The 24139-nt window shown below is 39.1% G+C and overlaps 1 protein-coding gene across 1 annotated transcript in view; it reads left to right on the top strand.

Annotated features, from left to right (window-relative positions):
* si:ch211-212o1.2 (transmembrane protein 189) overlaps positions 1-22296 on the top strand; it is a 93238-nt gene extending 70942 nt beyond the window's left edge. Inside the window, exons 5-6 of the mRNA XM_030136144.1 lie at positions 7878-8090; positions 21700-22296. Of these exons, the coding sequence (XP_029992004.1) occupies positions 7878-8090; positions 21700-21821 (335 nt within the window). The 3' untranslated portion in view covers positions 21822-22296. The remainder of the gene's footprint in view (positions 1-7877; positions 8091-21699) is intronic.
* The last annotated feature ends 1843 nt before the right edge of the window (positions 22297-24139 follow it).

Genomic DNA, 24139 nt, shown 5'->3' with positions numbered 1-24139 from the left:
AAAGCAAAGTGATCACAATACCTCCTGGCAGCGGTAATTACACACATACATATATAAAATACGTCGGTACATAAAATGGCACACTGTAAGCCCAGATAAGTAGAGTTTACTCAACAAATTTAAGGCAAGGGATTACACTTAAATGATTAGAGTAATGATCTACTAATCAATTGGTTTAAGTAGGTTCAACTTTAATGCTAAAAGTATTGAACTTAAACTATTAAGTAGAAAACACTAAAAGACAAGTTATTTGTACTTTAAATCTGTTGTAAAATCAACCCCACTATCCAACCATTCAACTCAGCATTTTAGGTTACACTGACTAATTTTCTCAATTGCAGCCAGATTAATTTATCATTGATTCAACAACTTTCTTTAAGATAATCAAACTCAAAATCCTATTCCTGACCAAAATAGTTATGAAATTATTCAACTTAATATATTGTAGCATCAATGGAAGTCAGCTCAATGTCATTTGCCAGTCCAGGAAATGCTTTTAATTTGACAAGACATTAAGGTTTCCTTTATACATTAACAGCCTTAGATGAACAGGAAAGCCATAGTTCTTCCTCTGTCTCTGTCTCATGGTGCAGCTCTACAAAAATACAAAACCAACACAAAAGGCCAATAAACACTGACATACACACATTAAATCCAAATGAACACTAACACCACAACCCCGCTGAACCCCTGCACAGAAAAAGAACACATTTACAACAACTTGCCCAACACCCACAATGCAATGCGAAGATAAAAAGGTGTGGTCAGGACTAAAACTTAGTGATTTAATTCCATTCACCTTACACTTTTTCGTACTTTCAACTATGTCTACAAATTAGTAGAATATACTGAACATTTTATAGTAACATCATAAAACTCAAATCATTTAAGTGCATTGTAATTAAAGCATTTTAGTAAATAGAAATTCTGGGTTTACAGTGCAGTAGATACAAGTGAAATTATGGAACTGAGTATTGTTTTGTATCCCAGACCCCTGTTAGAAAAGAAACACCTGAATTCAACGTGTCCCATTACTTTTGTCCACATAGTTTATAGTAATTAGGAGCACACGTAGGCTAATGCTGTGGTAGAAATGAAACAAAGGGCAGGTTCTAAATGAAGACATGAAGGGGAAAGCGGTTAAGGTCAGGTGTCCGACTGCAGGAGGGGCGGGCGGGGACAGGGACGGGGGCTAAGGGGAGGGCGGATTAAACGGCGAGGAGGGGAAGTGAGGTCCGCTCATCGACGACATCCACACCTGTCATGTCACACGCGGCGGGGAGCGGAGAGGTCACAAGACAGAGACGCCATGACACGTCCACCTGTCATGTCCACGCCTTAAGAGGTCAGTCACCGCTAAGAGTTTGAGACAGAGGGTGAAAGTGCACGGCGAAGACGGCGGCGGCCGAGGAGGGCTGAGGGTCGCGTAGCAGTAAGATGACATCTAAACCTGTCATGTCAAGCTCCTGGCGGCGTCAAACGGTCACCAGACAAAGACGGAGACAGAGGTGGACGGGGGGTGGGGGGGGGCTGAACGCAGCGAGGCGGTGTCTCCAGCCGTCATGTCTGCACTTGAACCGGGGTCAAACCCGCTCCATTTTAGCCAAAGAAAGAGGAGGGAGGGCAGTAAGTGGAGCTGACAGAAGGATGGAGGAAATGACACCAGGATGCAGGACGCCGTTTGACTCGACATCTGCATCCACATGATCTATAACAGATAGAATGAATGAGGAGCTGGACACAGGAGCAGAGGATTAGGCAGAGACGTGCACCTGGGATTTACACGATACGGAAAAAATCAGATCATGATAATTTTTTTCATATCAGATGGTATCGATATGTACAGGGTGAGTCAGAAAAAACGCTCTTTCCATTTAAAGAAATTGTACTGCTAAAACGGAAACACTGATTTTTCTTTTGACCATACAGTCATATTGATGTGGTTATTGAGCATGTCTGGTGATGTAGTCATAGATTTATTGCATTGCATAAGAGAGAGAAGGTCCATTGTTTATTGGGCACTGAAATACCTGCCAACACAATGTATGCCACAGTGAACAAACTTGAAATTGACAACAATTACAGGAGTCGGGGCTTTGCTTTCACACTCAGGACATAGGCCTACATGACAGTGCCCAGGGAGTTTTCATCATGGCAAGACCACAGCGATTGCAGGTATTATTTCGACATCGAGTTGTCTGTTTGGGTCAGGAGAGAGAGTGGCCACCTAGATCCCCGGACTTGACCCCCCTTGATTTTTTCTTGTGGGGGTATCTTAAAAACCGTGTGTATCAGACTGTTCCACAAACTCTTCAGGAACTCCGAAATCGCATCACGGCTGAAATCCAAGCCCTACGACGAACACGAATGGCGAGAAGAGCTGTGTTAGAGATGCGACAACGAGCACAGATTTGCATCAGTCTGACTGGTAGCCAGGTTGAAGGTCGTGCCGGACGACTTCGTTGAGACAAAACATTTTGATGGCGAGTAAACATGCTGTAATGGTTGACAATTTCAGTTTCATTCACGGTGGCATAAACTGTGTTGGCAGATATTTCGGTGCACAATAAACAATAGACATTCCCTCTGTTATGCTATGCCATAAATCAATGATTCAATCGCCAGACATGCTCAATAACCACATCAATATGACTGTATAATCAAAAGAAAAATAAGCATTTCCATTTCAGTGGTACAATTTCTTTAAATGAAAAGAGCGTTTTTTCTGACTCACCCTGTATCATGATTTGTCGAGGTTAAATTTTCCATGACTCTTAAGTTAGTTTTGAAGACTTCAGAGAGAGAGAGAGAGAGAGAGAGAGAGAGAGACATTCCTGTAAATGAATGTCATGCATGCTGTGGACAAATGTTTGAGCATATTGGAGGGATTTCCCCCTTTGAACAAATGGAATATGGAAGTGATTAGTTACCATAATCTAAATTCAAATGCATTTGAAGAAATGCTTTTTCCATTTTAAGAATGTGGCTGCATTATTTGACTCAAAAAAAATTAATAAATTATCCAATCTGCATGTTTATTTTCTTATTCAAGACCACTCATTCTTTAACTTAATTAACCCTTTCATGTAGGGATGCTCCGAGACCGATACCAGTATTGGGCATCGGCTCCGATACTCAGTGTGTGTACTCGTACTCGTTAAAGCAATCCAATACAGATGCACCAGTACCACTTATGGCCGTGTGACATTCCCAGTTCAGTGCAGCAGGTACGCGGCGGTGGAATAATGTGTGAAGAGTGTGAAGATTTAACCAAATAAATGACGGTGATAAAAGTAACGCTGACTGCAAGTAATGTTACAGACAGACAGATACGAACAGAGCGTTCTGTCCGTCCTCTGCGTACATTCCATCCATTTACCAGGTGCTGGCGGATGCGTACCCAGAGAATACCACCGGGAGTACGGAGCGGTGTGGCCCGCTGCCAGCGGAAGTGAAAACAACACTTTTGGCTCATTTCTCTTTTCTCTTCCTGCTGAAGCTAAACTTTTAAACCTTACTTGCAAAAACGCTGCAATATTAGTATCACATTAGTGTTACCTCTGTCGTCTACATGTTTGTTATTACTGACTTTCTTCTTCTTCTTCTCAAAAAACTTTCCTCTTCTTCGTGGTATTTGTCCAGTATGGTTAATTCAGAGCGGCGCCCCCTGGTGGATTAATTGAAAAACGCTCATTCCAACACATTAAATGTCAGTAGCAGCACTTTGTTCCAGTCAGACTAATGACAACGACAATAAAGCACATTTACAAAAGGAACTAAGAACTGGAATGGGATTATTAAGTACTCGTATCGGTACTCGGTATCGGCAAGTATTCAAATGTAAGTACTCGTACTTGTACTCGGTCTGGAAAAAAGTGGTATCGGTGCATCTCTACTTTCATGCATGAATTATGAGAACCTTAATCAAGATTTTTTTTATTCCTCTTCAGGCATAAAAATAAACTGTTTGATTGATTTTTTATGAGCATATTTTTCACAGAGTTACAAAAATGTCCACTCAGCTGGACACCATGTGTTTAATTTTAGAGGCAAAGAAACATGTATTTACTGATATACTGTGTGAAAACTATGAAATTAAAATACTGCTAATCTGATGTTTTCTCACATTTTAGCATACCTCCATGGAGCCAATATGCAAAAAAAAAAACTTTTTGTTAAAAAAAAACCCACTATCTATTACACTGCAAGCCCGGATGTCAAATATACTTTAAAAAAATTAATTAGAATGCACCTAAAAATATAAGTTTGATGACATTACTAGAAAATATTAAGTATAGTCAACTCATTTGTACATATAGTTGAATGTGGCAATAGATTGTAAGTTACATGGATTTAAATTAATACGTTTTAGTTATGACCACACTTTTTTTTCTTTTGACCATGTAAATTGTCAACTGCCCATGCATGTCCAGATATGCCAGTCTCAGTGCTTTCTGTCAAAGAGTAGCTGCTAGTCTAATAACAATTAGCAATTTTTTTTTTCTTTACACTCAAACATGTTAGTGCAGATCAGGTTTATCCAGAACAGCACAGTTACAGTAATGGTCTGAATGTCAGTGTATGGGATAATGTATAAGCGTCCACTGTGTGGGCTGATAATGGAACTCAAACAACAAAATCCATGATTATTCAAAAGAACCCCTTTGAACAGCTGTCCACTGTAGTGACCATGATGCATGAAAGGGTTAAAATGAAAAAGAAAAAAAAAAAATTAAGATTTAATTTTTAAAATCTGCCTCAGCAAATAGTTACCAAACTTCAATTTGAAATCTAAAATTCTAAAATTCAGATGCATTAGCAAAAATGCTTTTTCAGTTTAAGTATGTGGCTGCATTATTTGACTCGTAAATAAAATCAGTAATAGATTATCCAGTCTGTATTTTCATTTTCTTATTCATGTTGACACAAAAAGAAAACAGAGGATATGCTTTTTCATTTTCGTGGTCTGCCCTGCAAAAAAGTTACCATAATTTGAAAATGAATTTGCAAAGTAAACGGTGCAGGAGAGTGACGTCAGCAGCATCCCTTCACCTCTGTGCTGACGGTGGTGGGTTTGGTGGTATGGGAGGGGGGGGGCGCTGTGTACATTTGACGCTGGATCTTAGAACCAGTTCCATTTAAGGATTGTCATAGTGTCCTAAAATATCAGCTTTTGGGACTTTGGGAGCTCCACATGCATCTGAACACACATTGAATATCAAGTAACTAATATCAACGGTGATTAAATTGCTGATACGGTCGCTTTCTTTTCATCATCAGAAGTCGATTTCAGCTCTTTTCGGTTCCAGATTATTATTATATCACTCCTCAAACTCTGTAGTTGACCAATAACTATAACACTGGGTTACAAAAAAATGTTTTTTGCAAGTTGTCTAGGTTTTTTCAACTGAATTAGGACCATTTTGCACCGCTAAATCCAAAAATGACATCTGTTTTTCTCAGTCAGGTCAGGTTTTTTTGCTAATTTGATTTTGAAAAATTTGATCTTCTCACAAAATTGATGACATTTTTGTGACTTTATCAGTTGATTTTTTTATATAGTTCTCACTCAAAATAGGTTTTAAGAGAAAAAAAATCATTTTCTAATAGGATTCCTGTTAGGTACAATGGTGTATTCAGCGCAGATGTAGCAGAATACGTCAGGCTTATTTTTGCAAGATCTTCTAGTCGAAGCCATTTCATTCACCTGTAATATTAAAAAAAAACATTCATCATAAATTGGCAAAAGTAAAATCTTCAGAACTCGTTTATTGCAAGAAATATGAAAGAATTTTGTATCATATGATGTGAAAATGCCCATAAATGTAAGCAAAAATGTTAAAAAGCCAATATGTAGCATAGTTCAGAAAGTTGACCTGATTGAGCAAAATTCATGTGATTTTTGGATTCAGCACACCAAAATGATCCTAAACCAGCTCAAAAAACTTCAACAATAAATTTGTTGTCGACCAGTGTAATTAAAACCAACGCATATTGGCTGTTTTCCTGTTAATGGTTATTCCCACACAGCTGCTCCCACCGTACGTATGAACACTGACAGGTTTGTCACCTGTCAGATTACATCAACTCTGACATGAAAAACACTCAGATCTTCTGTTTTTTTTTTTTTTTTTTTTTTTATCTCTTTCCAGCCGATGGAAAATCCTCTGATCTCTAATCTTATATTAACGTGTGATGGAAACACTTTATGGTCTTTTACAGTTGATAATATTCTGTGTTACATCATATTCTGAATAACATCATAAACACGTAATTCATCAAGGATCTGCCTGTTAAGAAATTGTTTATTGTTAATTTCATTTTGTTATTAGAAAAATTTTATTTACATGCTAGCAAATGTGTGGTCTTTAAATCCTACGTGGACACTCTTAACTTTATACTCACTTTAAAGCTGTGAAAACTAAAGCCTTATGTAAGGAATTTAAATTGTAATTTTTCAAAAATTAAACTGAAATGAGTTTAACGTCTACATAATTGGCTTATTTTAATCAATAATATAAAATGATTGTCTGTATTCTGGTGCTAATTGTTACAGATTGTTTGACACGTTGTCCTTGGATCATATCTGTAATAATACTCATATCTGTAGTGAGTATTGATTGTCACCGTTGAATTAAACAGTGGTTTGTAACGAGTCATGGTCATGTGACTGAAGTGTACCTTTGTCTACCCATCATCCTTCATGTCTGCCTGTCTGTCTGTCCTCTTCATCCTCCTCTTCATCTTTATCCCTCTCCTTCTCCGTCTTCCTCTGTTTCCTCGTCATCCTCCCCCTCGGTCTCTTCATCTCTCGGAGGTTCCGTCTTCATCCTCTCTGAGGGAGTTTTACGCCTTTACTTCAGCCCTCGTCATCATCACACTTCAATCAATGACTGGAACTCCCCTCAGTCTGTGTGTGTGTGTGTGTGTGTGTGTGTGTGTGTCTGTGTGTGTGTGTCTTGCTTTTTCTTTCTTTCTTTCTTTCTTTCTTTCTTTCTTTCTTTCTTTCTTTCTTTCTTTCTTGTCTTCCTCCTTCCCTCCCTCCCTCCCTCCCTTCCTTCCTTCCTTCCTTCCTCCTTCCCTTCCTTCCTCCCGTCCTTCCCTCCTTCCTCCCTCCCTCCCTTCCTTCCTTCCTTCCTTCCCTCCTCTCTCCCTCCCTCCCTTCCTTCCTTCTTCCCTTCCTTCCTTCCTTCCTTCCTTCCTTCCCTCCTCCTTCCTTCCTTCCTCCCTCCCTCCCTTCCTTCCTTCCTTCCTCCTTCCCTCCTCTCTCCCTCCCTCCCTTCCTTCCTCCTTCCCTTCCTCCCTTCCTTCCTTCCTTCCTTCCTTTCTCCCTCCCTCCCCTTCCCTTCCTCCCTTCCTTCCTTCCTCCCTCCCTTCCTCCCTCCCTCCCTCCCTCCCTCCTTCCTTCCTTCCTCCTTCCCTTCCTTCCTTCTTCCCTCCCTCCCTTCCTCCCTCCCTCCCTCCCTCCCTTCTTTCCTTCCTTCCTTCCTGCCTTCTTTCCTCCCTGTCTCCCTTATAAAGTTATATAATCCAAAAATGCAAACTGAACTGTGTTTAAAACTCCCTTTTACTTGTTTCTATCAGGTTCCTGAACACCTCCTGAGTTGACATTTGACAGTTTGTGTTTTTACTGGATCACTGTAGAAACATGGTGTACTTTTATTTTCTCCCTTCTTTCTTAAAAGGTTGTTTTTAATTTCTTATTTTTAGTATACCTACAAATGTATTTTTATGATGTAAGTTAAATTGTTTCTCTTTAATAACGTATGTCATGTTTGTTTCTGTTGGACAGCATTTGGTATTTTTCCATTAAAATCTATTCTATTCTATTCTATTCTATTCTATTCTATTCTATTCTATTCTGTTCTACGTTTCAGAGGCCTTGGCTGCGTCTTATCCGTGGGACTGCTACGTCTTCGCCCTGGCAGTTTTTGTGACGCTGACCAATCAGATCCATAAGTGGAGCCACTCCTACTTCGGCCTGCCGCGCTGGGTCACGCTGCTCCAGGACTGGCATCTGGTGTTGCCACGGAAACACCACCGCATACACCACGTCTCGCCACACGAGACGTACTACTGCATTACCACAGGTGAGTAGAAGTATGACGCGTTCACAGCAGTGGATAATTCAGAAAATACAGCTAAACCCTGGACCTGTAACCCCCCCCCCTACCCCCCTACAGTCAGGCAACCTATCATCAGAAGGCTGAGATTCTCCCTATTTTGGCAGTTTTTGGTTATTTTTTTTTTATCAGAATCAGAATACTTTATTGATCTCAGTTGTTACAGTCGGTCCATTAAAGTAGCAGGAAAGAAATTATCAATACAAAAAAAAAAAAGAAAAGTAGAAAAATATGCATACATAGATATACATATATATGAAGTTCTAAATATACATGTATACTAGGAATGTAACGATATGAAAATTTCATATCACGGTTATGGTGACCAAAATTATCACGGTTATCATTATTATCAAGGTACTGTTGAAATTGTGCTCAAAATGTTCAAAAAGTACTTATACACACACTGAAATAATTTAGTTGTATTTAAAAAAACAAAAAAAACAAACAAAAAAAACCAAATAAAATAATAGTCACAATGTACTTTCTGTTGGCAGAAACATTCCAGTATTAACCCTTAGTGGTCTGAGCCTATTTTGTCTGTTTTTCAGTACTTCTGATTTTGCCTTTATATACTACGGGTGGGGAAGCAAAATGTACAATATTTTGAGGCAGGGATTGAAAGACAGTGTATGACCAATTAGTTTATTGAAAGTCATGAGAATTTATTTGCCACAAGAAAATGTACATAATAGAAAATGTTTTTATTCTATGTGTCCTCCTTCTTTCTCAATAACTGCCTTCACACGCTTCCTGAAACTTGCGCAAGTGTTCCTCAAATATTGGGGTGACAACTTCTCCCATTCTTCTTTAATAGTATCTTCCAGACTTTCTGGTGATAGTTTTACTCATAGTCATTCTCTTCTTTCCATTCTAAACAGTCTTTATGGACACTCCAACTATTTTTGAAATCTCCTTTGGTGTGACGAGTGCATTCAGCAAATCACACACTCTTTGACGTTTGCTTTCCTGATTACTCATATGGGCAGAAGTTTCTGAAAAGGTATGGATAATAGTGTTAGGTATGATTATGACATCAATATATGCTTGGTTTCAAAACCACTGATGTAGTGCCTGCTGAGAAAAAACAACTAAATGTTCATTGTAAATTTTGCTTCCCCACCCTGTATATAAACAAATGTTTACTATACCCATGTTTGGTATCTTTTTTTTCAGCACAACTTCATCTACAGGGTGTCACATAAGTCTCCATACATAGGAGACATAATACATTCCATACATATATGGTTCTAACATGTATTTCTTTATATTTCTTCTTTATAGTTCTTCAGCAGACACACATTGAAATGTGTTCCCGACAAAATGGCAGTCATATAGAGCATATTATATAAATAAAAATGGTTTATGTCAAGAAACGTTTATTTTTCCTATGTATGGAGACTTATCGGACACCCTGTATATCATCTGCCTATTATTTTTTTCACTTTAACCTACTATAAAAACACAAAAAAAACAAAAAACTTTATTGCATAAATAACACAAAGATGCTTAACGAACCTTTTTAAAGACTTTAAAAGTGAATATTGGTTCCAAATATTAGGTATATGAAGTCAAAACTGTAATTAAAACTATACTCACATATTTGACATAAAAGCATAGCTTTTACGTAGGGTTTTTTCAATCAAACATCAAACATGGTTATCATGATAATTAGAATTTTAACAGTAATACTAATCGTCTGCAATTTTACCGTGGTTTATCATTATCCCGGTAATCGTTACATCCCTAATATATACCAAATATATATATATTAAAACACTCTGTTAAGACACAGTTATAACAGCAATATGTACTAGACAATATATTATCAATATGATAATCACAGAAATATACATAAATAAGTGTGCAAAAACATTGTCATGTATAATACTAGTGGTTCTGTCAGGTGTGTTTCCTCCTTCTTGGATTGTTCCAGAACTGGTACTGACCCAGACTGGTTGTATTGTCTGATTACCTGTTCTGTGATGGACTGTTCACTGACCCAGTGCAGCAGACACCGGTCTAAAATGACACATTATCAATTACCTTTATTGTCTGTTTTAGAGCTCCTCTGATATGTGAGAAATATTCACTAACATATCATGTATTGTATCTTCTTTGTGAAACAGAAGACACTCGTTTTTAACATCTGCACTGTAAAAAATTATGTTTTTGTTCGTCTTCGGAGCTTTTTTGCTAAAACTAGTGTCGCCATCTCTAGTAGTAAATACGTATAAAGGAATATTGAACGTCATGAAGCGGTTGGGGCACGACAGCAGTAAATAAAATACATGAAGTTCATTTCTCAGCCACAAAAAACTCGGTGTGAGTCATTCCTCACACCGCCACTCGCCATTCAGGTGCTATACAAATAAAGTTTATTATTATTATTATTATTATTATTATTCCTGTCACAAAGAGCAGCTCTTTTACTTTTTCAACATGACCTGCTGATGACTCTTATCTGAAATTTGGAACTGAAGCGGCGCAGAGAGGGCCTGACGAATGAATCAGTGGGTTGATTTTATTGTCACAGAAGGTCCAAGAAGCTGCACACAGGAACATGCAAGTAAACTGTGAAACCTCCAGCAATCAAATACAGTAAAACATGCAGTCGGATAAAATGTTGCATTCAAGTAAACCTTGTAAATTCAGAAGTCTGAATACATAATACATAAATGTGTTTTTTCCCCTGTGTTTAAATACAGACACTATATGGACAAAAGTATGTGGACACATTGAATCCAGGTGTTTCTTTTCTAACAGGGGTCTGGGATACAAAACAATAATGACTAATGTTAGAATTTAGTTTTATATTATGGTATAAATATCATTGCATTGCTTAGTTTGGGTTAAATTATCTTTGCTTCCAAAATGACTCAGACATGGTTTTGACTGAATTTCTCTCAACATTGATTTTGTTTTTTGTTTTTTTGTCCATGACTACAATTTTAAATGTTCTTCCTCTAAATTTCTAAAATATTTTTCAAGCTCTGACTGTAAATTAGGGATGCACCGATCCGATACCAGTATCGGGCATCGGCTCCACATGTGTACTTGTACTCGTACTCATAGAAGTAATCCGATACAACTGCACCGATACCACTTACGGCCGTGTGACATTCAGAGTTCAGTGCAGCAGGTAAGCGGCTGTTGAACAATGTGTGTGGAGTGTGAAGAGTGTAGAGATTTTTCAAAATAAATGACGATGATAAAAGTAACGCTGACTGCAGGTAACGTTACAGACACAGACAGATACAAACGTAGCATTCTGTCCGTCCACTGCGTACATTCCATCCGTTTTCCAGGTGCTGGCAGATGTGTACCCAGACGGAGAACACCAGCGGAACCGTGAGGGTAAAGGATCTGTTCAAAGAGCCACTGTGTGAGTTAGAGAAAAACTACTGACACATTTAGGACAACTACCCAGGGCTGGGCCGGTTTCCATCCTACTAATAATACTGTGGAGGTACGGAGCGGTGCAGACCGCCACCAACGGAAGTAAAAACCAAACTTATCTCTCATTTCTCTTTTCTCTACCTGCTGAGGCTTCGCTTTTAAAGCTTACTAGCGAAAACGCTGCAACATTAGTATCACATTAGTGTTACCTCTGTCGTCTCCATGTTTGTTATTACTGATTTTCTTCTTCTTCTTCTCATTAAACTTTCCTTTTCTTCGTGGTATTTGTCCAGTATGGTTAATTCAGAGTGGCGCCCCCTGGTGGATGAATTGACAAACACTCATTCCAACACATTAAATGTCAGTAGCAGCACTTTGTTCCAGTCAGACTAATGACAACGACAATAAAGCACATTTACAAAAGGAACTACGAACTGGAATGGGATTATTAAGTACTCGTATCGGTACTCGGTATCGGCAAGTACTCAAATGTAAGTACTCGTACTCGGTCTGGAAAAAAGTGGTATCGGTGCATCCCTACTGTAAATAAGAATTTTCTACCACAACTAACCATCTACTTTCTTCACATCTCACTGAGGAAGAAAAATCTGCCATTAAACTTTAAGGAAATATTGATGTTTTTATCTCAAATCCTCATGTCCATGTAGTTTATAAACATCAACATTTGGCCCCAGACCGCTGTTAGAAGAGAAACACCTGAATTCGACGTGTCCACATACTTTTGTCCATATAGTGTGGGTCTGCATCTGTCATGGGGTTTAGAAGATAAAAATGCTTCTCCATGTTCCTGTTATTAAATCCCTGAACCTTCGTCTTCATCGTTCTACCTTTTATTCCGTGTTTATCAGTGTGTTTTTTCTCAGTGGCCATTTTAGACGTAATTGAAGCTGATTACTCCACGATGATTTCCTGTAGAATTCTTGGCAATTTCAGACAAAATGGCGTTCGCGTCTGTCTGTCCGTCTGTCTGTCTGTGGGATTCTTATAAATAACTAAAAGAAAATGTTGTGTTTGCGTGCGTGTGCATCTTCAGAGACCGGAGGCCTCCGTAATAGATCCACATTCAGTATTCTGTGTGCATCTGGGTGAGAGGGGAGGGAGAGGAAAGAGGGAGGATACACCGGGGGATCGGGTTTGTACGTCACCCTGTGCCCCTGTGGACGACAGATGTGTGCGAGTTAAGGGGGGGTGGGTGGGTGGAGGGGGGGCACAGCAGAAGTGTGTGTGTACGTGCACACACACAGTTTTGTGCATCTGCATACTTGAGCATCTGTGTGTACGAGTCTTTTTGACCTCCACTTCGGTTTCTAACCTGTACGTGTTGTGTGTGTGTGTGGAGTGGGAGGTGGGTGAGTGGGTTGGTTGGTGGTGGGGGTGTCCACAGGGGACGGCGACGGCCCCCCGCTCCCCCTAGCCTCGCTGCCTGGGCCAGGCTCAGATTCCACTGGGGCTCGCCGAGCTGCCTTTGTGTTCGCCACCGGCTGACAATCCCCATGTATATTTAATGCTAACCTGCTGTCTGTTCTAACAAATAGGACTTCACAGGCAGAGGGAGGGAGGGAGGTGGGTGGGGGGGGGGGGGTGAGTGGGGAGTGGGGGGGTGAGGGTGAGCAGAGGAAGCAGGGATTTGGAGGCATGGAAAAAAAAAAGAGAAAAGAAAGACAGAGGGAAAGAAAGAGTGAAATCAAACAAAACCTCTGGCTGCTGCTGCTGTACTGTCTTCAGTAGAGTGGGGGTCACCGGGGGGACACACACACATACACACACCCCTGCAGCTACAGCATGCACCCAATGCAAACACAGCACGGGTGGTGTACAAGCATCAGACGAGGGTAGCCTAAGTACACACAGCCTGCGTCCATGTCTTTATTTGTCTGTCGGTACGTTTACATCCAGACTGATCTCATTAAATACTGTTGTGTGTCACGCCAGTTCTTATGGCATTTGGCGTGCTGTATGTACGCATTTACGACCTTTTGCGTGTTATTCAACACCATTTGATCACGTGTCAATTTACACCAAGATCTCCGGTTCACATAACCCTAACCCTCAGTGCATCGTATTTGACACATCATTTCAGGTTGGACAGGGGCTAATGACGGCGTGAACATACACAAGGAAAGCTTCTAATGCGTACAGATAACACAACAATTAAAAGTGGTGTGTATATTTACGCAAGTCATGATATCACGCCATGATTTCTAAGGAGTGTTGTCTGGTGGTCCCAAAACCTAGCACAAGACAATCCAGGCTCTTTTCATGGGTCGTTCCATGCTGGTGAAATGATCTACTGAGCACTTCCAGAACAGGGGCGTCCATGCTGATCTTCAAGAAGCTCCTGCAGCCCCAGCTCTTCAGAGAGCACTTCCTGTCAAACATTCCATGTTTGAAAGTATTAGCAGCATTTCTGCTGATAAGGTTTTGCTGTCGCACAGCACCACGGCAAAATCCTGGCTGCCACACCCAACATTTCTTACAGAACAGTCATCACCGTCACATTAGACTTATTATACGTATGTATAACTTGATACCGTTAGAAATGCACAAACCTGTTTACATACGTAAAGCGAACATGAATGAGCCTTTAATGGAGCTGCAACTGCAGCTGTTTAATTATTCTGTTGTCTTTGTCCCAGTCTACATGTACAGGAGTGTAACTGGTTTATGGTTGAAATCATGTCTCTTCTACTACGAGAGGTGATGATATTCACTCTTCCAGTTTGTTCACCTACATCATCAGACACAACAATAGTCAAGAGAGTTAAAAAGTCATGAACAAAGAGATTAAACTGGAGTGACCATGGATAACGTTGGAAATTTCTACATATTGTACTTTTTGTGCAGATTAAATGCTTGATGTTGAATGTCCAGGTCATGGATTTGGATCAGAACGCCTGGTTCCGGTCCACTCCAACTGGTCTATTTTCCTACAGGATTAGATAAAGTTTCATTTGCTTTAACGAGGCCTGTTAGTCCGACTAGTTAAACTTTGATTTCAGTCTATATATAATTTTAAAGTCCAGTTTTAGTCAGTCTGACACTATAATTGTGTTCTAGGTGTGGTGTAAACCTACTGTCTGTATTCATCTGTAGTTTGATGGTTTTTTGTGTAGGGGTCGAAGGGTCAAAGGTCGTGCACATTTAACACATTTATCGGCTCTGTCTTGGCTTTGACTTTCACACTCAGTACGTTTACATCCACAACTTAGTCGAGCTACAACCACAGATTGACTAAACAGTTTAATTGCTCTGTTGTCTTCATGTACAGGAGTGTAATCGATTTATGGTTGAAGTCATGTCTCCTCCACTGTGATAGGTGCTGATATTCACTCTTTCAGCTTGAAAACCTACACAATTAGAGACAGCATTAGTTAATAGAGATAAACTGGAACGACAATGGACAACGATGTACATTTATTTATATTGTACTTTGTGTCCACTCTACATTTTGTGCAGATGAGATGCAGGATGTTGGACTTCTGGGTCAGAACACTTGGTTCTGGTCTGTTTACATGCAGGAGTAGATCCACTTTAAACACATTATCTAAGTCTGTTAGTTCAGCTATTCAGTTTTTTCATGTTTTTCATGTTATTCGTATTTTTAAGGATAGTTTGTAAACGTTATCATGTAATTTTACTTTTTTCACTCTGAAACATACAGAAAATTTGTAGTTGTCTTTATTTATATTTTATTATGTTATTATTTTACTGGTCTGACCCACTTCAGATCATACTGTGAGCTAAAAGAGTGAACTAAAAGGAGCTGGACACCTCTGCTCTAACTGAAGTAAAGCTAAAGTCTTTGGTTCCAAACACAAACTCACATGTTATGGTTGTTTTTTTTAGTCGCAGTAGTAAAAATGACCCTTTATTTCAAATGTCAGGAGACTGTTGGAGTGTTTCTGAAGCTTGTATATGTGCATAATGTGCTCAGCGAAGATGTGCATGTGTGTGTTATAGGAGCAGGCCCATGTATGCGCTGTAGTAGTCATGCATGCATGCATGTGTACATGTAAATGTACTCTGGCCTGCAGCCATACATACATTAATGTGTTTACCTCCTAGGTATTTATTCATAGGTATTAAAGTTTGAGAAACTGCATAAAAATGGAAGTGTGTGTCCATGTGTTAGGAGGGGCTAAGGACGCCTCATGGGAACGCCGCCACACTGCTCCACCCCTCGGAAATGTAATCTGTGCACGATAAGATGAAGACGGAGGACATGAGGCCTCAACCTGGACAGACAGACAGAAATATGAAGAAGAGTCAAAAAAGAGATGAAAAAACAAATGGAGACATCAGGAAATAGAATAGAATAGAAGAGAAAAATACCAAATGCAGTCCAACATAACCTAACATGACATTAATTATTGAAGAGGAACAATTAAATTTACATCATAAAAATACATTTGTAGGTATATTAAAAATAAGAAATCAAAAATAACTTTTTTAAAAAAAAGAAGTGAGAAAATAAAAAGTACACCATGTTTTTACAATGATCCAGTAAAAACACAAACTGTCATACCCTCAGTACATATGTCGGTGGGGAAGATGGCAGCTTGTATTGGAACGACTCACTTATATTGTTAAAGGAAGGGGCGGGGATTTTGTGAGAATATGGTCACCTTTAACTGAGTTTCTCAGATGTTATGAGACCAAGTAATGTTGACAATGGTGTTGATTTATGGAGCTGTATGCTGTTTGTTTATGCTTATTTTATTTTTTTTTAATTTATTTTATTTTTCTATTTTTGGCTTTCATTCATTTATTTATTTGGGGGGAATATGTTGCTTATTGTTTGCTTTATGTAGAGTATATTGTTAATTGTGTAATATAAAGTTCAATAAAGATATTGTTTAAAAAAAAAACACACAAACTGTCAAATGTCAGCTCAGGAGGCATTCAGGATCCTGATGGAAACAAGTAAAAAGGAGTTTTTAACACAGTTCAGTTTGCATTTTTGGATTACATAACTTTATAAGGGAAGGAGGGAGGAAAGAAGGAATAGAATAGACTTTATTTGCCATTTGCACAGATACATCGCAGTACAGGTACATTGGAATTCTTGTGCATTTCCCTGAATCACGGAATCCAAAGAAGAAGAAAAAAAAAGACACGAACAAAAACAGAAACAAAATATAAACGCAGCTAAAACACATAAAAACAGTTGTTGCACAGACAGACACAAATACACACTTGTAAAATAGAGTACTGTCAATAAATACAGTAGAATGTCCTAGGGGGAAAGGAGGAGGCGGGGCAGGGGGCGGGGCTGTAGGGGAAACGGGTCAATAAGAGCCGGTGTTTGCCCTGTGCCCCCACCCCACCCCCGTCGGCTCAGTGGGAGGGGCAACAGACAAACAAAACAAATATCTCAGTTAATGCTGCGGTGGTATCGCTCCGGGTTTGTTCGTACATTAGTGTCACTGTATGAAACACATTTATTAAAAAAAAAGACGTTTTAGCGCTACATGATTGATGGTGTGTGATGCATTCACTGGCTTTAAATGTTTAATATATAATGTTTGTGCATTAACATATATACGAGCAACGAGGCTGTCGTGTGTTTGGTTGGGTTCATATTCAGTTTATAATGTGATTCAGTGAATGAAAACACTGAATAAAACATGCAATAACAGTACACTGTAAAAAATACGGCCACTGGTTACTGGAAAATATTCTAACAAAAGTGACATAATATTACAGCTGAATGTTGTAAAATATTAGTATCATAGATTTCTATTTCATACAGCCTTAATAGTTCAATATCAGTAGATTTTCGACATGATCCAGATGATGGAAATCAAAGTGTTTGAAACCATTTTATTGGTGTTTATACAGAGACAGAAACACTCTGATTCCATGGGATGAAGCACAGTTTGTGAAGAATGAACCGTACTGAGGTGAGGCAGAGGTGTGACTCTTCTATGTATTTGAACAGAAAATGTGGAAATTCTGCGATTTTTTTTTATTGAACCGTGAACAAAATTATTGGAATCGCACGGAAAATAAGTTTATAGAACAGATCAGCGGACAAATATGAACATTATGAACATATAATTTTTTCATTATTTCTTTATTCTTTCTACACGTCACTGCTACTAAATGTCCTCTAACATTTTCTTTTTATTGGCTGCGACAAGTAGTGGCGGTGTATCTGTAGCTCGCGCATAACTCGGATTTTGACTCGCAACTCAAAGCAAAAAAAAACTACTGAGAGCCTGTCCGCATGACAATGAAATTATGTCAGTCCACTAAAGTTTAATATGGTTTGGCTAGGGCTGAGCGATATGGAAAAAAACATATCACAATATTTTTTTTTCATATTAGACGATCACGATATGTATCATGATATAAATCAAATCACTATTTTTGTCAAGCTTAAATTTTCTGTCTCATAACATAGTTGTGAAGACATCGAGAGAGAGAGAGAGAGAGAGACAGGAGGTGTCATGGTACTTATGGAGAAGTCCCTCCCTCCACTCTTAACACCCCCCCCCCCCCACACACACACACACACACACACACCTCTGTTATGTATTATTCCCCTGTTTTATTCATCTCCCCCCAGCCCCCCATCTTATTTGTTGACCCCCTCATATAAGCATCTTAAGTCTCATTTTCAGTTTTATTAGGGATGCGCCGATACCGATACGAGTATTGGCATCGGCTCCGATACTCAGTGTGCGTACTCACACTCGTAAAAGATATCCGATACAAATGCACCAATACCACTCTTGAGCCGCATTATGTAATAAATTCCCATTATGTAATAAAAATTTAAAATGTAATAAGAATGTCACGTCATCTTGTAATAAAGCTGCATTATGTAATAAAGTGACGCATTTTGTAATAAACTACGTCAACGCATTTTGACACATTTTTATTAAAAAAAATAATAACAACATGGTTCATTATGTAATAACAATCCATATTAATGTAATTTCTGAGCAATTTAGAATAAATTAGTCAGAGGAGGTACAGGTAATGGAATCAGAACTTTAACCACACAGTTTAAAGATGAAAATAAAAATCTATCAAGTGCATTTTGAAATAAATTTCTCAAATTATAATAACTTCCTACATAATGTGAAAAAATTTACAAAATAATGCATTGAGGTAGTTTATTACAAAATGCGGCTTTATTACAAGATAATGTGACATTCTTATTACATTTTGAACTTTTATTACATAATGGGAATTTATTACATAATGCGGCTCAACAACCACTTATGGCCGTTTGACATTCCCAGTTCAGTGCAGCAGGTACGCGGCGGTGGAATAATGGGTGTGGAGTGTGAAGAGTGTGGAGATTTTTCAAAATAAATGACGTGATAAAAGTAACGCTGACTGCAAGTAATGTTACAGACACAGATACAGACGCAGCGTTCTGTCCGTCCTCTGCGTACATTCCATCTGTTTTCCAGGTGCTGGTGGATGCGTAAACAGAATGAGAATACCAGCGGGAGTACGGAGCGGTGCGGACCGCCGCCAACAGAAGTGAAAACCAAACTTCTCACTCATTTCTCTTTTCTCTTCCTGCTGAAGCTAAACTTTTAAACCTTACCAGAGAAAACACTGAAATATTAGTATCACAGTAGTGTTACCTCTGTCGTCTCCATGTTTGTTATTACTGACTTTCTTCTTCTCAAAAAACTTTCCTCTTCTTCGTGGTATTTGTCCAGTATGGTTAATTCAGAGTGGCGCCCCCTGGTGGATTAATTGATAAACGCTCATTCCAACACATTAAATGTCAGTAGCAGCACTTTGTTCCAGTCAGACTAATGACAACGACAATAAAGCACATTTACAAAAGGAACTAAGAACTGGAATGGGATTATTAAGTACTCGTATCGGTACTCGGTATCGGCAAGTACTCAAATGTAAGTACTCGTACTCGGTCTGGAAAAAAGTGGTATCGGTGCATCCCTAAGTTTTATGGCTGTATGGTTTATGTGTATTAGTCTTAGGGTAGGCACGTCTGCAGGCGTATCTGGTGTAAACCAAAAGTGAAACAACATGCTCTGACTGTCCGACTCCCAGCTTTTATGCCTCTGTCGTACACCGGAACCAAAACGGTTTGCACCCTACTTTTGGGTAACACTGTCGGCCCAGTTCTCAGTCATATTTTCTCCTGAGGGAACACTCATTATCTCCCGCTGCAGCCTGAACATTAGCGTGTGTGCTGCGGCTGCTCTTCCACCTGTGCTGTGGGCGTCAGCCTAATTTGTCGTGGCTCTAGTGTGATTGGTTCGGTGCGGCGCTCCTTACTTATGATTGTCTGTTCTTATACCTGTCAAAACATGGACGAATGAATTCTATCAAGCATGTCATATTTCTTTTGAGGAAAAGTTATATTGCGATTATATATCATTATTATTTTATTGCCCCGCCCTAGTTTGGGCCTTTGGTCACATGACACCAGCGTTGTCGGTGCCCTGAAACGGTATTTTTAGAGAACAGGTCCCAGAGCGGAAAAATCTCCCAGTACCGCCCTGGTGTTGGCATATGGATAGGCTAGGGCTGCACGATTTTGGCAAAAAAAAAAAATCCTGATTTTTTTTTTTTCCTCTAAAAACTTTATTTTTGATTTCGGTTTTTGGGTAAAACTACAAAAGACAACAAAAGTCAGCATGTCGTTTTCGTGAGCAGCCCACAATGCAAGGCACTGCTCTGACCTCAAATCTGTGATGGTATCACGTGATGAACCCACAGAAGTTAATTTTTTCTTAATTAAATCTTTATTGAATGAAGTAGAGTATATGAACAATGTATACAACAAAAAAATAACAGAAGTTTGCCAGGGGGAATACTCTATAATACAATGTCCAAATCACAGCAAATACTTATGTTTTTAGAGCCTTTTTGTTTCCAGATTTATCTAACAGCTTTAAATAAAGTTCAACATCTTCCAAAAAATAAATATTTAGTTTTGTGTTATAGAACTTACATTTGTGAATGAAAAATTTAGCAAGTAAGAGGACTAAATTAAATTTTTTTTTTTTCTTTCTTTTCTGGGTATCTGGGCCCACAGAAGTGATACCAGTGTCAGTCAGTGACAGGCATCAGTCGTGCGTCCGTGGACCGCGTTAATATGAGTGATCCACATGCGGTTCCATTTAAACTGAGGGATCCGTGCGTGGAACAGACCGACCCAGGACACGCTGGAGGGATTCTATGTGTGGAGCTGGTGGATGTGTGTGGGCACAGGGCTGTGTGGGCTCCTCTGCTGAGGCTGATGACCCCGAGACCCGGACCCGGTTCGGAAGAAGACAGTACGGTACGGATCCGGGACAACGGAAGATGAGTGATCCGCATTCAGTTCTATTTCAGTTGCAGGATCCGTGCATGAAGCCACGGCTTACATTACTATAAGTACTGCGGGCTCATGAACACATTTAAAGTCCGGTCATTACACGGACTTCTGTGACAGACCGCTGTCACTGATAGGAGGAGGAGCCTATGGTAGCCCGCAAGCACACGGCCTGGAGGCACGAGAGAGATGAAATCGATTTTACAATTTCCCTCTTTTAAAAATCTAACTAATTAAAAAATCCGATTTCGATTTTAAATTGATTCATCATGCAGCCCTAGGATAGGCACAACACCACCGTATGGAAACAACGGCGCCATAGTACCATGTGACCAGAAGAAGAAAACCCCGAACATAACAACCAGTAACAACAACAACAACAATGGTGGATTACAGAGTTGTGTTTGTGCTGCAGGTGCTGCTAAGTTTATTAGCACGACTACAACTAAACCTGGTAAAGCTGTATCGACTGAACGACCAGCGGAGATGCATGAACAGATCCACTAGATATCAGCTCTGAAATTAAAGTACTATCAGCTATGTTTGTTGTTATCATTATATTTGTCCAAACAAATGGACCTTTAGTTGAACCAGGCATTAAAATGAACAAGAAATTGAACAAAACAAGGGGTGGTCTAAGAAGTTTTTTTCTGTGAGTGTCCGGTGACAAAGATAAGAATCTGATGGGAAAAAGTGATCGAGGCCACATGGTGACACATTTCCATTTCCTGTGCACTGACTGGTTTTTCTACCTTTTCTTCATCATCCTCTTCCGTTCTCATTCACCCACTTACCCCCCCCCACCCACCCACCCACTGTTTCCCATCACCCCTTTCACCTAAGGCTGGTGTAACTATCCCCTGGACCAGCTGGGCTTCTGGAGACGCATGGAGAGACTGATCCAACGACTGACGGGCCAAAAGCCAAGATCAGACGACCTGGCGTGGGCTAAAAAAACCGACTGACAGACGGATGCACGGCGGCGCAGGAGGACAGACAGACGCCAACACACAAACACACACACAAACACACACACACTCGACTAAAGACGCTAACGGGAAAGAAAACACACACACGTATATACTTTTGAACTCATGTCTTTGTGCTTCTTGCTTTTTTTTTTTTTTTTTTTGGCCGAAGAGCAAACGTTCAAAGAAACTCTTTTTACGTTTTAAAAAAAAAACAAACCCAAGCCGGTTGCCGTGGTTTCCGTAGGCGCTGGAGTCTGTAGTTGAACGTCTGTGAAGGCAGGAGGTGAACGTATCTGAGGCCTGTTCGAACCAATGACATGTGGCGGTGTTGTGGTGTGTAGGTGTAGGAGGTTTCTGGAGGTTGGGCTCTCCAGGAGTGACACCACGCTGTCTGTCGACGCCGACGGCAGCTTCTTACACCACACACACATACACACAACCATACACACACACACACACACACACACAGTCTGGACTAGGGGTGTGTATTGGCATGAATCTGGCAACACGATACAAATCACAATCACGATATATCATGATACTGTTAAAAAGTCAATTTTTTGTTTGTTTCTTTTTTTAAATGATTATATCCTGGAAGAATTGAATTAAACCCGAAATATGCACAAATACTGAACACATTTTTATTTGATCACAACAGGATCTAATGTTCCTGCTCCTGTGTTCAAACTTAAACTATGTTTTACAGACATTACAGTTTAAGATCCTGTTCAAATGTTCATGTTCTGTTAGTTCAGAACTAACATCATAATATTATTTTTGTCCCAACGAGGGAACTAACATCTGCCTCTCAGACAGAAAAAAGTTTAGGATGCTTCAAATAACCATTATTTAATAAAACAGTGTGAAATAATAATAAATAAGATATAAACAATAAAGAAAAACAGAAAATAAAAATGAGCCTTCGCCGTATCTGCATTGGAATAAATACCTAAAAATATTGATTCAGTACTTTTTAACATCGATAAGTATCATGAAATGAAATATCATGATATATTGCAGAACCGATATTTTCTAACACCCCTACACTTACATATGATGTAGACTGACCTGTTACCTGTTAAAAAGGCAGTTTTTTTGTGTTTCTTTTTTAATGATTATTTCCTGGAAGAATTGAATTAAACCTGAAATCTGCACAAATATTAAATACATTTTTATTTGATCAGAACAGGATCTAATGTTATATCACAAAATGTTCCTGTGGTCAAACTGAGATTATGTTTTACAGACATCACAGTTTAAGATCCTGTTCAAATGTTCATATTCTATTAGTTCAGAACTAACATCAGAACAGTATTTTTGTCCCAACAGAGGAACTAACATCTGCCTCTCAGACAGAAAAAAGTGGTTTTAGGATGCTTCAAATAACCATTATTTAATAAAATAGTGTTAAATAATAATAAACTACAAAAGCAGACCTCCGCCAAGGCAGATGACCACCAAAATTTAATCATTTGTTCCTTGTGCCAGTATCAACATTTCCTGAAATTTTCATCCAAATCCGTCCATAACTTGAGTTATCTTGCACACAAACAAACAGACAGACCGACCGACCGACCGACGCTGGCAGAAACATAACCTCCTTGGCGGAGGTAACAATAAAGAAAAACAGAAAACAAAAATGAACCTCCGCTATAAATACCTAAAAGTATAGATACAGTACTTTTTAACATCGATACAGTATCGTGAAATTAAATATCGCCATATATTGCAGAACCAGTAGTCTACTAAGTCTAGTCTACTAGTCTTCTAACACCCCTAGTCCGGACGTGAAAATACTCACTGTCGTCTCTAATTTCGTTCTGTCTGTTCGATTATTTTAAGTGTAAGAAACAACCGTTACCCTCTTAACACACAATAATCAAACTGTAAATCTGACTCGTCCTAAACAGGAATTTATTTTATTTTATTTTTTATTTTTTATGAAGTGGAAATGCAGAGTTTGTGATGTAAAGAGACAGAATCTAGACTATGTGGACAAAAGTATGTGGACACGTTGAATTCAGGTGTTTCTTTTCTAACAGGGGTCTGGGATACAAAACAATAATGACTAATGTCAGAATATAGTTTTATATTATGGGATAAATATCATTGCATTGGTTAGTTTGGGTTAAATTGTTATCTTTGTTTCCAAAATGCATCAGAGATGGTTTGGACTTCATTTATCTCAACATTGATTTTTTAAAATTTCTTATCCATGACTATGATTTTAAATGTTCTTCCTCAAAATTTCTAGAATATTTTTCCTGCTCTGACTATAAATAATAATTTTCTTCCACATCTAACCATCTACT

Source organism: Sphaeramia orbicularis, chromosome 6, assembly GCF_902148855.1.
Source record: "Sphaeramia orbicularis chromosome 6, fSphaOr1.1, whole genome shotgun sequence".
NCBI lineage: Eukaryota > Metazoa > Chordata > Actinopteri > Kurtiformes > Apogonidae > Sphaeramia > Sphaeramia orbicularis.
Note: the sequence above shows the minus strand (reverse complement) of the source record. Positions and strands in the feature narration are given on the sequence as shown.